Here is a 16,033-nt window from a genome sequence, read left to right as displayed (position 1 = left end):
GCGTCGTCTGGGGTCTAATTATCGCCGGGGAAGATTCTCCAACGGCTGCGACAGGCTAGGGAACACTGGTGGATCTAGGTCGAAAGACGAATAGTCCTCTCAGACTTTTACAGTAAAAGAATCTACCAGAAGGTCGTTTACCGCCCAGTGCAGGTAAGACGACGAAGTTAATGACCCGGGTTTTTCGGGAACCGGGAAAGTCGCCGAAATTCTCACGTGCGAGAGAGGAGTAGCATTTCCGATATTCCGCAGCTGGAGTAAGGATCGTTTCATCTTTTGCTTTCAAGTCGCATAGGGTCACAAATACACGCGACCCATTTGCCAAATTAAAACTCTGCGCGGCCCAAAGCCCGAATTATAACTCGAAAGTGACCCATTTTGCCAATATTTTCCAGTATATGCATTGTGTAGTTATCCTAATTAATAGCCAAATAAATTTATTCTTGCGGTCGATTTCAGTTTCGGACGACATAAATAGACGGCTGTTGATGATGGCTTTGCTTAGGCTTCTGTCATGTCTAAATGTTTCAGCTAAATATTAAAAAAAACTGTTTACTATAATCGAACAACTCTCATTCATTATTGAAACATACGAAGTAAAAACAACGGTCAAGGCTCATTAGTCCTTATTATTACAACAAGTTCACACATTTTTAAGACACATAAAAAAAACCCTCAAATAGACAAATACGATTTACCGCATCGCGCCCTTGCTTCTTCAAGAAGTCTCTCCAAGGAGATTAGTTGAACTTGACACCATATTTAAGCTGTCTAGTAGTAGGAGAAAACATCCCCCAGTACTTCTCATACTCATCATTAGGCGACGTCTGCTTCCCGTTCTCATCGAACATGGCGAATATGTAAGTCTCTATAGGTTTCCCTGACCTTTTCGGAGATCCATTCTTATTAACATGTAGTCTCAAATTGTTAACATAAGCCTCCGCATTCGGCACACTTGCCCCGGGTCCTCCCTGCGTGGGCCAACCGCTCTCCGACACCACGACATCCAACGACCCCCCGCCCGATTTCTCCAGTGCCGCGTAAACTGAGTCGAGATTGGCGTCGAAGAAGTTTTGGTAACGGAGCTGGTTGTTGGGGTCAGTGAATTCATTATTACTATTCGGTTGGAACAGAGCGAATTCTAGAGAGACGTCGCGGTTCATGTAGCCGAAGTAAGTGTAGATATTCACGAGCAGAGGAGATCGCTTGTTCACCAAGAAACCTATAACCGGTTGGAGAAAGTTTCTATACTCATCCTTGAATCGTCCGCGCGACGGAGGATACGTGTCCGCGAAGGCTCCCATGAATGTAGTCGTGGAGACCTTGATATCGCTGAGGCGTGCTGCGGAAAGCGCTCTATCAATGTTCTGCATCGCCTGGAAGAGAGCCGCCGCCCCCGGCTCCCCTGGTTTCACCTCGTTTCCGACCGAGATGTACTTGAATCTGACATCGTTGTACTTCTGGACGTTGTCGCGGACCCATGTGTTGGCCTCCGCTTGGCTGTCTGCGAGACGTTTTAAGTCGCCATTGGGAACGTCGAGGATGAACTCGATGTTGGAGCCACGGAGAGCGTTGAGAGCGTTAGGGTTGGGACCGTACATCCGCATTCGAGGGATGCTGTACTGCTTGAACATAGCCACAACTTCCGCTGGATTTGGTATGTTATTTCCCATCTGCCCGAAGCATACTCCGATTTGTCCAGCTAGTAATAAAATTGTCATGCAATAAAATATAATCAATAGGGTTATAGAAGATGATTAATTAATGGATGCTACATAAGCTTAAAAGATGACTAAACCTGTGGTGTCGAAGTAGGAAGCCATTAGAAGGCTGAGAAGAAACAGCAACATTGGTGATGATGCTAACATCCTAACCCCAGACATTTTCATGAAATAATACTTTTGAGTTTTTTTTATATGTTTGAATCGTACCATTCTGCGCCTATTTATAGTGCGAGTCCGGGGTTCAAGTCAGTCAATGCATGCAACGCCCTTAACAAATATACTTCAATACATATTTGTTTGAAAAGTCTACGACGACTGTTCTCTACACAAACAGCTTTCAATAGCTAGGGTCAATATACCCATAGACTGAAGAGTCAAATGAGATGGCATGATTCGGTTTTTTTAAATACTCAAATTTAAGTGGTTGTGTTTTTCTAGTAATAGGTTTGATCACGCATTATGAGACGTTAATCATACGTTAATCTCGTGTGAACTATAATATTAACTCTTCGCTTCCTTTACGTTATTAGTAATACGTTTTAGACCATTAAGAGCATGATAAACCCAGGGTTTTTAGAATGGGTTCTTAGCAGAAGTTAAGAAACAGTTTCTTAACTTCCGTTAAGAACCCCACTCTAAGAACCCCGGATTAATCATGGTGTAAGGTTAGACTATTCTTGGAGCCATCACTGGCACCTTATACTTTAGACACTAAAGTACAATCCATATGAAAGTTTGGTGAAGTAAAGATCCACAAGAACGAATAAACCCATTGATATTCTCTCACAAAATTAGTGTTAGGTTCTAGATGTCTCGGATTCATAACCAGATTCTCAAAACGATTCAACTAATGTTATATAACATTTTTACAGAACCATATAGTTAGAAATAGTAGGAGCTGGTGATAAAATGGAAAATGTTGCCTAAAAATAGCGATAAATTTATCAGTACACGGTGACACCTAAATGTATTCAAATATACAATGTAGAAATTACATTTACGTATTTGTTTATGTTAACGGCTTTTACATATTTGTTAAACGGTTACATTTACGTAAAAAAGTTTTAGTGAAATTTGCCAAATATGACTTAAAACTTGATTTTAACCCCAAAAGGATCTCTAACTTGAATCAAATACAAAAGTAACACAAAGGACTAGTGACCAAACAAAAACTCTTAATTCATTTTTACGAATATAACCCCGTAAAGTCTTCTGAGCTTTTGTAAGTCTTCTGAAATTCTACAGAAGACTTTTCATATAGTAGATCTTAAAAATAATTTATAAATTTTGTAAAAAGTATTTTGATAGGGAAAAAATTGAAATCATGCAATTATAAACAGTTGTAAGTGATATAAATTAAAATATAATAAAGGTGAACTATTTTCAACATAAATGAATTAAAGTAGTGAATCATGATATTTTTTAGTTTAGGGTTTGACAACATATGTTGTAATATTGTATGTATTCTTAGGGTTAAATTTTGGAATCTTAACATTTTTTTGAAAAATTAAAATTTTGACATATATGTGTTTAGTTTTGTGTATATTAAACACATTTTAAGTTTAATGAAGTGTTTGTTTCTATTTAATTTGTTATTTGAGTTTATGATTTATATTTAGGACCTAGTCTACTTCCATGAAGTCTTCTGGTGATTAGTATTTTATCAGTTAGAAGACTTCTTTGAAAGTATTATAACTCCCGCTAAAAATATTTTAGTTTCCGGCTAAAAATATTTTTGTTTCTAGAAGACTTTCAAGTAAGAATCGAAAAATTGCTTTATTAGAATTTTTGTCTCCCTTTATAAAGAAAATTTACACATTCTCTTTCTTCCTCTCAAATGGCTGCAACAAAAATGTAATGTTTCTCATTCTAAAACTCTCCGACCTCTCCTTAAAATCATTGAACTTAAAAACACCAAATTTTATATCAATTTATAGTTATTTCATGTCTTCTCATTGGTTTATTTTGTTTTTGTAGGTTTTTCATTACATGGTTCTCATCTTCCACTCCTTTGAAGGTAGATCTATTAATCATATTTTCTTATTTGGTAATCTATTGTTGCTTAAAGCTCTTATCTTTTGAAAATTATTTTGGTTGTTTTAAGCTTTTACCTTATTTTTGAAGTTTTTCTATATTTGAAGCCATTTGAATGCTTTGGGTATGCATGTTTTTCAGATCTGAGACTTTTTCAGATCTGAGACAAACGTGGAAGGCTTCCAAGGAAGTCTTCTCGAAAGTCTTCTAACATTTAATGCACTAGAAGACTTCCAGGAAGTCTTCCAGGAAGTCTTCTGGAAGTCTTCCAGGAAGTCTTCTAGAAGACTTCTAGCAGAGTTTTCTCTCATGTCTCTTCTTTCATTTCAGATCTGAGTGTTTTGGTAAGTTATATGTCTGATTTTTCTTGATTTGGTAACCTCTGGTTGCTTAAAGCTCTTATCTTTTTTACAATTTATCATTTTTTGTAAACACCAAACTTTATATCAATTTATCATTTTTTTGTCTCATGTCATTCTCACTAATTCATCTTGTTTTGTAGGTTTTTCATTACATGGTTCTCATCTTCCACTCATTTAAAGGTAGAACAATAAATTATACTTTCTTATTTGATAACTTCTTGTCGCTTAAAGCTCTTACTTTTTAAAAATTCTTTTGATTGTTTTAAGCTCTTATCTTATTTTTGAAGTTTTTCTATGTTTTGAAACCATTTGAATGCTTTTGGATATACCGATTTTTCAGATCTGAGACAGACTTGGAAGACTTCCAGGGAAGTCTTCTTGGAATTTTTCTAACATTTAATGCACTAGACGACTTCATGGAAGTCTTCTGGAAGCCTTCTCCCAAAGTCTTCTCCCATGTCAAGTGGAGTCTAATCTTGTCTTTCTGGAGGAATGAGCTATAATGGTTTTGTTTATGGTCTGTTTTGTAATTTGTATGTGTACTCTTTTAGTTGTGAATTCTTTTGTAAATTTGAGAAGATATTAATGAACAAAATTGGTAAATATGTTCATGTCTACAATATTACCTTGCCAAAAGTACTTGACATTATTGAAGTTATTTATACAACTTCAATAGCAAAACACAATAACACAAAAATTTAGTCAAATTTACTACAACTAATAGAGAAAACTTCTCAAGAAAACTTAGTCAAATTCACAAAAGATAAAACATTACATTAGTTCAAACCTATAACAGTTTCACTAAAAGTCTTCTCGGAAGTCTTCTAGAAGACTACTTATCAGAAGACTTTTCGGAAGACTTAAATTTCAAGCGGAAAATTTAAATACAAGAGGGAAATTTAAGCGGAAAATTCAAATTTTAAGTGAAAATTAAAATTTCAAATTTCATGAAAGTTAAAAAATATATCTTATGATCTAAGAAGATACATTATTATGAATTGATATTCTTGAAGTTACTTAACACTTTTGAAAGTTAAAAATATATATCTTAAAGTTGAAAATACAAATTTTATAAAAACTAACGTAGAAGACTTTTGAGGAAGTCTTCTCTCCTCATCTAGAAACATTAATAAGCATGAATGTTGTTAACCTCATAATTATCACCAATTAAGTTATGAATTTCATTCATGAGCCCCAATATTGAGTAATATACATGAATTAAATAGAAAATGTTAAAAAGTCTTTATAGTTTTCGAAAAAAAAAAATTTTATTAAACGTTGACGTAGACGATTTCCACGGAAGTCGTCCGAAAAACTTACACAGGAGTCTTCTTGTCAATGCATAGGTTAGTTTTGCAATTGATTTTATGTGTCAGAAATTTGACTTTTCCTAGAAAACTTACATGGAAGTCGTCTAGGATAAACATGTTAGTTTTGCATTTGACCGGATTGTATCATAAATTTGATTTTTCCTACACGACTTACACATAAGTGGTCTAACAGAAAAATAAAATTTAATTTTTTTTTCTAGACGACTTCCATGTAAGTCGTTTCAGGTTACTTTTGCAATTGAAAATAATATTTAAATATTTTATTTTATCCGGACGACTTCTATGTAAGTCTTCTGGCAGACGATTTACTCGTCGGAGAAGACTTACACGGAAGTCTTCTGACGGACAGTTCTAGAAAAAAAATATGATTTCATAGCTTTAACCAATGAGATAACTTGTTTAGCTTCTCCAACCACGCCACACTTTACCACCAAAGCAACCTACTTCTTAATGACCACAAATCATGAGCTTTAATGGTTCTATGATCCTTAAAAAATTTAAAATCAAAATCTTGGGTTTTTTAGATAAATATAGAGAGAAAGTGAAAAATATGTAGTTTTTAGTTCATAAGAAATGAAATAAACGGAGTCAAAATCGATTTTTATGTGCATTAAGAGCTTCAAATTGGTTGTTCATGGTGGTTGGTGTATTGATGGTAATGACAATATTGTAAATCTTGAATAAGATGAGGATGAGAGAGTAAAAAACTTATTTTCGAAAAAAATTGCATTTTTGTAAATAATCCGAACTTTTGGGGTAAATATGACAAATGAAAGTTTAAAAAAAAATCATGGATTAGTTTTATATTTGACTTTTAGTTTTGAGTCATATTTGCAAAAAACCCAGAATTTTAGTGGTCCAAATAAATCTGTTACCATCACTTTTTTTACCAAATCATTTTTGGATGAAGGTTAACATTAGTTAACATCGATCATTATAAGTGAACATGCTTCTTCTATTTAAAAAAAAAATTAAATTCTTCTTAATTAGACCCTGGATTTACGCGCAAATATTTCCTGCATGTTGGATTCTGCATGCGGTTTGTAATAAAAAACAACTATAAAACTCAGATATTTTATTTACATTTTTCTCATTGTTTGTAATAAAAACAACTATAAAACTGGATACATTTTTCCAAAACTTCCAAGAGTTAAAGCTAATTGAAAATCACCTGGTCTTCCTAAACCTTAAGGCTAAGTGGATGTGTTAACTTTTTTTGCTCATCTGAAACATTGTTATTACCTTGTTTAGCTTTCTTTTTGCCAAGGTTTAACATAAACTAGATCTGCTATGCTTGTTAATCCTCTTTTCATTATTAATGATATTTACCCTTTAGCAAAAAAAAAAAGAAAAGAAAATCATATGGTCTTAATTAACGAATACAGTAGAAACTCTATAAATTAATAAACACTATAAATTAATAAATTCTTCCGGTTTCGAGTTGGGTCGGCTCAAAAAAGAACACACATCAATAAAATAATAAGAAAATATTTTTTTAGAAAACTCTGTATAAATATATGGTCTCACTTGTTTAGCTTTCTTTTTGCCAAGATTTAACATAAACTAGATCATCTATGTTTGTTAATCCTCTTTTTGTTATTAATGATATTTACCCTTTAACAGAAAAAGAAAAGAAAATCATATGGTCTTAATTGACGAATACAGTAGAAACTCTATAAATTAATACTCGATAAATTAATAAATACTATAAATTAATAAATTTTTCTGGTTCCGAGTTGGGTCGGCTCAAAATAACACAAATCGATAAAATAATAAGAAAATTTTTTTTTTTTTTGAAAAACTCTGTGTAAATATATGGTCTCATTAAAATCATAAATTAATAATTTATATGTGTATACATTTTATATATATGTACAAATAAAACATTGTATTTGTTTTTTATATTCAAATGATATTATCTCTATTATTTCTTAACAATTCAATATATTTTGATAATATTTAGTAAAGTTATATTTAAAACCATAATTAAATTTTATAGAAGATATTTTATATACACGAAACAATATAAGAAAAATACTATGAAAGTGGAATTTCAAAAATTTAATTAATGTATATAGAGTAAAATTAATTATTATTTTTATTTTATATTAGAGAGATACTCTAAAATCTAAAAATCTAAAAAAGAAACTTATTGTAAATTAATAACTCTATAAACTAATAAAATTGCATAGTCACAACATTATTAATTTTATAGAGTTTTTACTGTACTCTTAAATGTATTGTAAAATACTATACTGTCAACCAAGTCTTAATTAGTTACTAATCGTCATAGTAGGCTACAAAAATCAGAATGCAAATAAATGAAAGTTAAAAATTTAGTATAGTACTCACTACTCAGACCATACGAGTGAGTTTTGCACTACACGTAAACGTTGGAGTATATTCGAATAACGTAGTATAAATACTATAACGAGTAAACTACTATGATGAAGAGACGTGGTTTGGGTAGAGCAATGATATTAACAGCCAATTATTTTTTCTCACCGTCAACTTCAGTTTTGGACGACAAAATAGACGTCATATGTATATGAACAACTTGCTGCTGTTAGATCTGTCCACCGCCATAACAATTTCCCTTACACATTCCAACATTATTTTAATATTCTCTGTATAAGAACAACTTGCTGCTGTTAGATCTGTCCACCGCCGTAACAATTTCCCTTGCACTTTTTTTTTTGTCGACAATCTTTAATATTAAAAACCATAAATGCCAGTTTTTTATAAGACATATTTAGTATGGGACAAGCCCAACAATAAAATTAAAGAAGACAAACTCCAGATTCAAGAGATAAGGATGAAAATTAATTAAACACGTGTCTTCCACTTTCTGCGATTGGAAGCAAGCCACGTCTCTATTGTTTTTGCCACATGCTAAAAAGAAGAGACCATCGTCATGAAAGCTTCGCCGCTCCGTCGCATCATCGCCTTAGCTATGTCCGCTAGACTTAGTGATGCGCCTCAGTACATGGAACCAGTCCAGGATAGAGCTCAAGACTATCAGATCATTCCGACCGAGGTTCGCGCAACTGACTGAGCCGTGTACCGGATCGACCCGTGTAAGTCCGCAAAGAAGCTAATGCTGGAACCACGTCTAGACGATCGAACTGACCGAACTGAAGCCCGTCATCCCCGCACCACTCGCCAAGCCAAGACTATTGGTCAAGCCAGAACTCACTTTGATCGAGAGGAACCCGAGATAGACCATAGTCTTTCCCTTTTGGTCCGTCTGATTCGAGCCGAGTGTCCCGATGAACGTACTGATGGATCAGCCGGCCACTATGATCAGTTCCTGAACTTTGACGATCAAAATTTCTCTAAGGCACGGATTCTTCAACTGTCCAAAGACTTGGGTCGTGCGGGAACCAAGTTGGCGCATGAGCCTTACCCAACAGACTGCTCGGATCGCGCTGCGGCCGTCCTGCTCCTTACCGCGAAGGAACCACTTGGTTCAGACGAACCTGGACGTTAGCCGAAGAGTCTCTTTGACCAGATCTGAGATCCAAGAGTTTTAATACATTGTCTTTAAATTTCTCATCCAAAGTTTGTCTTTAATACATTCTTAAGTCTTTTTCTATTCCTCAAGTAGTGTAAATATGTAAACACTTCTCATAATAAAATCATTCCATTTTCTTTCAACTTTTTGAGTCTTTACTCTTTGTTCTTCGATAAGAACTTTTCTTGTTTCCTTAGTGTGGTTAGCTCCAAGCAAACTCTTCTTGTCCGTTGGTCTTGTGAGCATATCAAGCAACGGTTCAAGATCGCCTCTTTGTTGGACCGGTGCATCACATCCGGCAACAAACTGGTTCGGGAATATCAAAGGCCAATCCGCCACCTTTGTGCGACCCATCGATCCATCAGATCTATTTCGGAGTTCATATCTTTTCCAATCCGGTTGAGTGATCCTTTCTAAGGCGTATCAAAGTGGTATCAAAGCCACTCTTCTGATATTGTCTGTTCATCTTCTCATATCCCATTTCATAAACATTTCATCTTCTTCTTTTTATCTTAAATCCGGGCCCCTCATTACCATCCACTAGAAAACGTATAAAAAAAGAAAAAAAAAAGATCTACGATTTAAAAAAAAAAAAAAAAGATTTCAAAGAGCTTGATTTGTGGATTGGTGGTGGAAGAGAAAGCATGCTGGCTTAGGAGAAATCCAGCCTTTGAGGTGGTTAAAACGGATTTCAAAACCAAAAGTTCTCTCTTTTCTATCTATCTTACAAAAAAAAAAAAAAATCCTTGTTTGCGTAAAGTTTGTCCCCTGGGATTCCTTGAATAAATCTCTTAGAACCTTGAGTATAAGGCTTGTGAGTGATTACCAAAAAAAAAATCTAAGAGAAACACGTGTGTGAGCGAGATCAAACACTTGAGAGTGTGAGGTTTTAATCTAACTTTACGTGTCTTAAAGAATTTTCAGGAAACCATGAGTAGTGGAGACGAAAGGAGCCGACCCGGAAACTCAGTGGCCGGTTTATCTAACTTGTATATGCGAGCCTTGAACGATTCTTTTACTAACCTTATGAACGCATGTCTTGAGCATATCCATCTAAGGCTAGACGAGATCCAGAACAGTCAACAGCCGCGTCCTCGAACCAGAGCCAGAAGAGATCGCCCAAGGAGGCCGAACCGGTCTGATGATGAGATCCGAGAGGAGGACTTTCATGAGGACGACATCCGATCCACAAATCGACCTAGGAGAGGTCACAGAAACCAGGAACCAGGTGATACCAATCCTTTTGCTAGAAATGGACGTATTGATGATAGCCTAGGAGGATTGAAACTGAAATCCCACCTTTTGAGGGTAAAAATGATCTTGATGTTTTCCTTTAATGAGAAAGAAAAATTGAACATGTTTTTGATTGTCAAAACTTTTATGAACTTAAGAAAGTTAGACTAGCTGTTACTGAATTCTCCGGCTATGCTATTAATTGGTATGATCAAGTTGTGACCCACAAGAGGAGAACAGGCGAAAGACCGATTGAGACATGGGACGAGCTTTCCATGCTGATGAGGAGACGTTTTGTTCCTGCCCACTATCACAGGGACCTCCACCAGAAACTTAGACGTTTGCTTCAAGGCACCAAGACCATGGAAGACTACCACCAGGAGATGGAAACTTTGATGATCAAGGCCGATGTAGACGAGCCCATGGACGCTACTATGGCTAGGTTTCTCTCTGGCCTCAACCGAGACATCCAAGACCGTATGGAGCTTCAAGAGTATGGAACCGTGGAACAAATGTTGCACAAAGCCATCATGATCGAACAACAGGTCAAAAGGAAGAGCTACTCAAAGCCGGCCTTTACTCCTAAACCGTCTTTTGCTCCTAAGCCAAGTTATCAAGACAAAGGTAAGTCTTCTGCACAACAAATACAACTTTAAAGACTGATGTTCCTGCTCGTGTTGACAAAGGAAAAGCTATTGAGAATCCTAGCCGTGCAAGAGACATCAGATGCTTCAAGTGTCAAGGTCTAGGACACTATGCAAACAAATGTCTGAACCAAAGAGTGATGATTCTCATGGAGAATGGAGAGGTTGAGTCCGAGGACGAGCAGGAGGACAAGGAAGATCTTGGTTCTATCTTTGATGAAGAAGACGAGTCCTTTGACTACCCACATCACGGGCCATTACTCGTTGCTAGGAAGGCTTGGGACGATCCATATCCGACGAGACGGACGGCCACACGGACCATAACCTTGGCCCGACCTTTGATAGTGATTCTGAGCCGATCTTTGATGTGGAAGACAGATTTGACTACCCAGCTCATGGATCACTACTTGTTACTAGACGTTCCTTGAGTGTTCAACCCAAAACCAATGAAAAAAACAAAGGGAGAATCTCGTTCATTCTTGTTGTTTATCTCTGAAAAAGTTTGTTCTTTGATCATTGATGGTGGGAGTTGTACTAATGTTGCTAGTGATACTCTTATCAGGAAACTTGGGCTGGCTACTTGACCTCTTTCTCGACCTTTCAGGTTGGAATGGCTGAATGAAACCGGTGAACAGTACGTAAAGGAGCAAGTCACGATCCCTCTTACCATTGGACGATATGAGGATGAGGTTGTTTGCAATGTTCTTCCTATGGACGCTTGTCATGTCCTTTTGGGCCGTCCATGGCAGTTTGATAAGAGAGCCGTGCATGATGGCTTCACAAACCGACACTCCTTTGACCATAAGGGAAAGAAGATCACACGGGTGCCTTTATCACCATTGGAAGTTCACCAAGATCAGGTTTAACTTAAGAAGAACCGTGACCAAGAGTCTAAGTCGGACGAACCTGAGTCATCTCGCAGAAATTCCAACTTCTTCATCAAACAAAGTCAGGTTAAGAGATCTTTTTACTCTCAAAAGCCATTTCTTTTACTTGTGTATAAAGAATCTCTTATGGCCTCATCTTCTTCTGACTCTGCACCGGAGATTCCGAGTGATTTGTTAGATGTTTTGCATGACTTTTCTGATGTTTTTCCTGATGAGAACCCCAAAGGATTGCCACCAGTGCGAGGCATAGAACATCAGATCGATTTTGTTCCAGGTGCATCTCTACCAAACCGGCCAGCCTATCAAATCAATCCGGTGGAGACCAAGGAACTTCAGAGACAGATTAGTGACCTACTGGAGAAAGGTTACATCCGGGAGAGCCTTAGCCCTTGTGTTGTGCATGTCCTCCTTGTGCCAAAAAAGGATGGATATTGGCGCATGTGTGTGGACTGCCGTGCCATCAACAACATTACGGTAAAGTATAGGCATCCCATCCCTAGGCTTGATGACATGCTAGATGAACTGCATGGTTCGTCAGTGTTCTCTAAGATTGATTTGAAAAGTGGCTATCACCAAATTAGAATGAAAGAAAGTGATGAGTGGAAAACTGCATTTAAGACGAAACTAGGATTGTATGAGTGGCTTGTCATGCCATTTGGTCTTACTAATGCACCTAGAAATTTCATGCGTTTGATTATTCATATCTTGAGGTCTTTTATTGGTCATTTCGTGATTGTCTACTTTGATGATATTCTTATCTACAGCAAAAACCTTGATGATCATAAGATGCACTTGAAATCTGTTCTTGGGGTTTTAAGGAAAGAAAAACTTTTTGCAAATCTTGGAAAATGTTCTTTTGGAACATATCACGTGGTGTTCTTAGGCTTTTTTGTAGGTGCTGATGGACTTAGAGTGGACGAGGAAAAGATCAAAGCCATCCGAGACTGGCCAAGTCCAACGACCGTGGGCGAAGTAAGGAGTTTTCATGGCTTAGCCGGCTTCTACAGACGGTTCGCTCAGAACTTCAGTACCATAGCCGCTCCGGTTACTGAAGTGATCAAGAAGAACGTTGGATTCAAGTGGGAAAAAGCCCAAGAAGAGGCATTCCAAATCCTAAAAGGGAAGTTAACTCAAGCTCCTTTGCTTACTCTTCCTGATTTCTCTAAGACTTTTGAGATTGAATGTGATTCCTCGGGTGTTGGTATTGGTGTTGTTCTAATGCAGGACAGGAAACTCATTGCTTATTTCAGTGAGAAACTTGGAGGAGCCACGCTCAACTACCCCACTTATGACCATGAGTTGAATGCTTTGGTGATGGCTCTTCAAACATGGCAGCATTATCTTTGGCCAAAGGAGTTTGTTATCCATACGGATCATCAGTCCTTGAAACACCTTAAGGGCCAGCAGAAGTTGAACAAAAGACATGCCCGTTGGGTCGAATTCATTGAGACTTTTCCTTATGTGATCAAATACAAACAAGGTAAGGAAAATGTGGTGGCTGATGCCTTGTCTAGGAGGTATGTTCTCCTTTCAGCTCTTGAAACAAAGTTCCTTGGTTTCGAATTTATCAAAGATCTTTGTGCAACTGATTCGGATTTCAAAGAAGTTTTCAAAAATTGTTCCAAGGCGGCTTATGGAAAGTATTATCAAGCTTCTGGATTTTTATTCTTTGATAACCGCTTGTGTGTGCCCCCAATGTTCTTTGAGGGAGTTATTTCTCAGGGAAGCACATGGAGGAGGTCTTATGGGACACTTTGGGATTAAGAAAACACACAAGGTAGTGTATGAGCACTTCTATTGGCCGGGTTTGATGAAGGATGTGGAACTGATTTGTGGCCGATGTGTGGTTTGCAAGAAGGCCAAGTCTAAAACAAAAAACCAAGGTTTGTACTCCGCTCTTCCCATTCCTTCTCATCCTTGGGTTGACATATCTATGGACTTTGTGCTTGGATTGCCTAGGTCTAAATCTGGTCGAGATTCTATCTTTGTGGGGGTGGATAGATTCTCTAAGATGGCTCATTTCATACCTTGTCATAAGACTGATGATGTTGTGCAAGTGGTTGATCTATTTTTTAGGGAAATTGTTAGATTGCACGGAATGCCTAAGACCATTGTTTCTGATCGTGATGCTAAGTTACTTCGTTATTTCTGGAAAACGTTATGGTCTAAGCTAGGAACTAGATTGATGTTTTCCACCACTTGTCATCCTCAAACCGATGGTCAAACTGAGGTTGTTAACCGGACCTTGTCTGTATTGCTTAGATCATTGGTTAAGAAAAATCTTAGACTTTGGGAAGAATGTTTGCCTCATGTTGAATTTGCTTACAATCATTCATTACATTCTTCTACCAAGTTTTCTCCTTTTGAGGTTGTTTACGGTTTCAATCCCTTATCTCCACTTGATCTTTTGCCTTTGCCTTTGAGTGAAAGAGTTAGTACATATGGCAAGAGAAAGGCAGACACGATCAAGAAGTTGTATGAGACAGTTCGTGCCAACATTGAAGCCAAAACCGAGGTGTACACAAGAAAGGCAAACAAGAAACGAAAGAAGTTTTTCTTTGAGGAGGGTGATCTTGTTTGGGCCCATTTGAGGAAGCAACGTTTCCCGGAAGAAAGGAAATCCAAACTCATGCCTCAGGTCGATGGTGAAGAGGGTGATCTTGTTTGGGTCCATCTTAGGAAGGAACGATTTCCGGAAGAAAGAAAGTCCAAACTCATGCCTAGGGTCGATGGTCCTTTTCAGATCATTAGGAAAATCCATGACAATGCTCATCAGCTTGATTTGCAAGGTAAGTATGACATTTCTTCAAGCTTTAATGTTTCTGACTTATCTCCTTTTCTTGCAGATGATCCAGATTTGTGGACAATCCTGTTGAAGAGGGAGGGAATGATGCACCTCAGTACATGGATCAGTACATGGAACCAGTCCAGGATGGAGCTCAGGACTATTAGATCATTCCGACCGAGGTTCGCGCAGCTGACCGAGCCGTGTACCGGATCGACCCGCGTAAGTCTGGAAAGGAGCTAAGGCTGGAACCACATCCAGACGATCGAACCGACCAAACCGAAGCCCATCTTCCCCGCACCACTCGCCAAGCCAAGACTGATGGTCAAGCCAGACCTCACTTTGATCGAGAAGAACCCGAGACAGACCATAGTCTTTCCCTTTTGGTCTGTCTGATCCGAGCCGAGTGTCCCGATGAACGTACTGATGGATCAGCCGGCCAGTATGATCAGTTCCTGATTTTTGACGATCAAAATTTCTCTAAGGCACGGATTCTTCAACTGTCCAAAGACTTGGGTCGTGCTGGAACCAAGTTGGCGCATAAGCCTTACCCAACAGACTGCCCGGATCGCGCCGCGGCCGTCCTGCTCCTTACCGTGAAGGAACCACTTGGTTCAGACGAACCTGGACGTTAGCCGAAGAGTCTCGTTGACCAGATCTGAGATCCAAGAGTTTTAATACATTGTCTTTAAATTTCTCATCCAGATTCGATTTACTAAGTTTGTCTTTAATACATTCTTAAGTCTTTTTCTATTCCTCAAGTAGTATAAATATGTTAACACTTCTCATAATAAAATCATTTCATTTTCTTTCAACTTTTTGAGTATTTACTCTCTGTTCTTCGATAAGAACTTTTCTTGTTTCCTTGGTGTGGTTAGCTCCAAGCAGACTCTTCTTGTCCGTTGGTCTTGTGAGTCTTATCAAGCAACAATTCAAGATCGCCTCTTTGTTGAACCGGTGCGTCACATCCGGCAACAAACTGGTTCGGGAATATCAAAGGCCAATCCGCAACCTTTGTGCGACCCATCGATCCATCAGATCTCCTTCGGAGTTCATATCTTTTCCAATCCGGTTGAGTGATCCTTTCTAAGGCGTATCACTTAGGGCCTGGAAGCTTTATTCTCCATGAGACCTAAGAAGAACATACAAATCTGTCTTTTTAACCCTTTGAATATCTTCGGCTTAAGGATTGGATCTTGTTGAACCCTCGGTACAAGTTAACCCCACAGAAGATCGAGGCATCACACTCTTCAGGGACTCATCTAATACGACGAAAATCACTGATTCTTCATGCAAAGCACTCGAGCATCTGAAACCCTTGTCGAATCTTGCATATAGAAACTCTACTCATAAGACTCTTTCAATAAAAGCAAAGAATTACACTTATATGAAGAGACGAGCAAGCATGACCAAAAGAAAACAAGAAACCAATCGAAAACCCGGCATTTAAACTTTCCAAGTAAGTTGGAAGGAGGATCAAGCCCTCAAAAGGTGAAGAAAACAAAACAAAAGAACCGAA

General features: G+C 37.7%; 1 protein-coding gene and 1 pseudogene across 1 annotated transcript; one reads left to right on the top strand and one right to left on the bottom strand.

Moving 5' to 3' along the window:
• Positions 1–551: 551 nt before the first annotated feature.
• LOC106341843 (glucan endo-1,3-beta-glucosidase) lies at positions 552–1,957 on the bottom strand. The gene is made up of 2 exons (XM_013780571.1): positions 1,799–1,957; positions 552–1,702 (listed from the first exon to the last, which is right to left on the bottom strand). Exons 1-2 carry the CDS (start codon positions 1,932–1,934, stop codon positions 741–743), a joined length of 1,098 nt encoding a protein of 365 aa, XP_013636025.1. The 5' UTR covers positions 1,935–1,957; the 3' UTR covers positions 552–740.
• Positions 1,958–8,548: 6,591 nt separating this feature from the next.
• On the top strand, positions 8,549–14,681 carry LOC106338570 (annotated as a pseudogene).
• The last annotated feature ends 1,352 nt before the right edge of the window (positions 14,682–16,033 follow it).

This window comes from Brassica oleracea, chromosome C4 (genome assembly GCF_000695525.1).
Source record: "Brassica oleracea var. oleracea cultivar TO1000 chromosome C4, BOL, whole genome shotgun sequence".
In the NCBI taxonomy this organism is placed as follows: domain Eukaryota; kingdom Viridiplantae; phylum Streptophyta; class Magnoliopsida; order Brassicales; family Brassicaceae; genus Brassica; species Brassica oleracea.
This window is presented reverse-complemented; position numbering and strand designations above follow the sequence as displayed.

Excerpts from the sequence above, each read along its gene's own strand:
- LOC106341843 (XM_013780571.1), bottom strand. The coding sequence starts at position 1,934 with ATGGTACGATTCAAACATATAAAAAAAACTCAAAAGTATTATTTCATG. Across the intron at positions 1,703-1,798 it reads TTCCTACTTCGACACCACAG|CTGGACAAATCGGAGTATGC; the intron begins GTTTAGTCATCT and ends TTTTATTACTAG.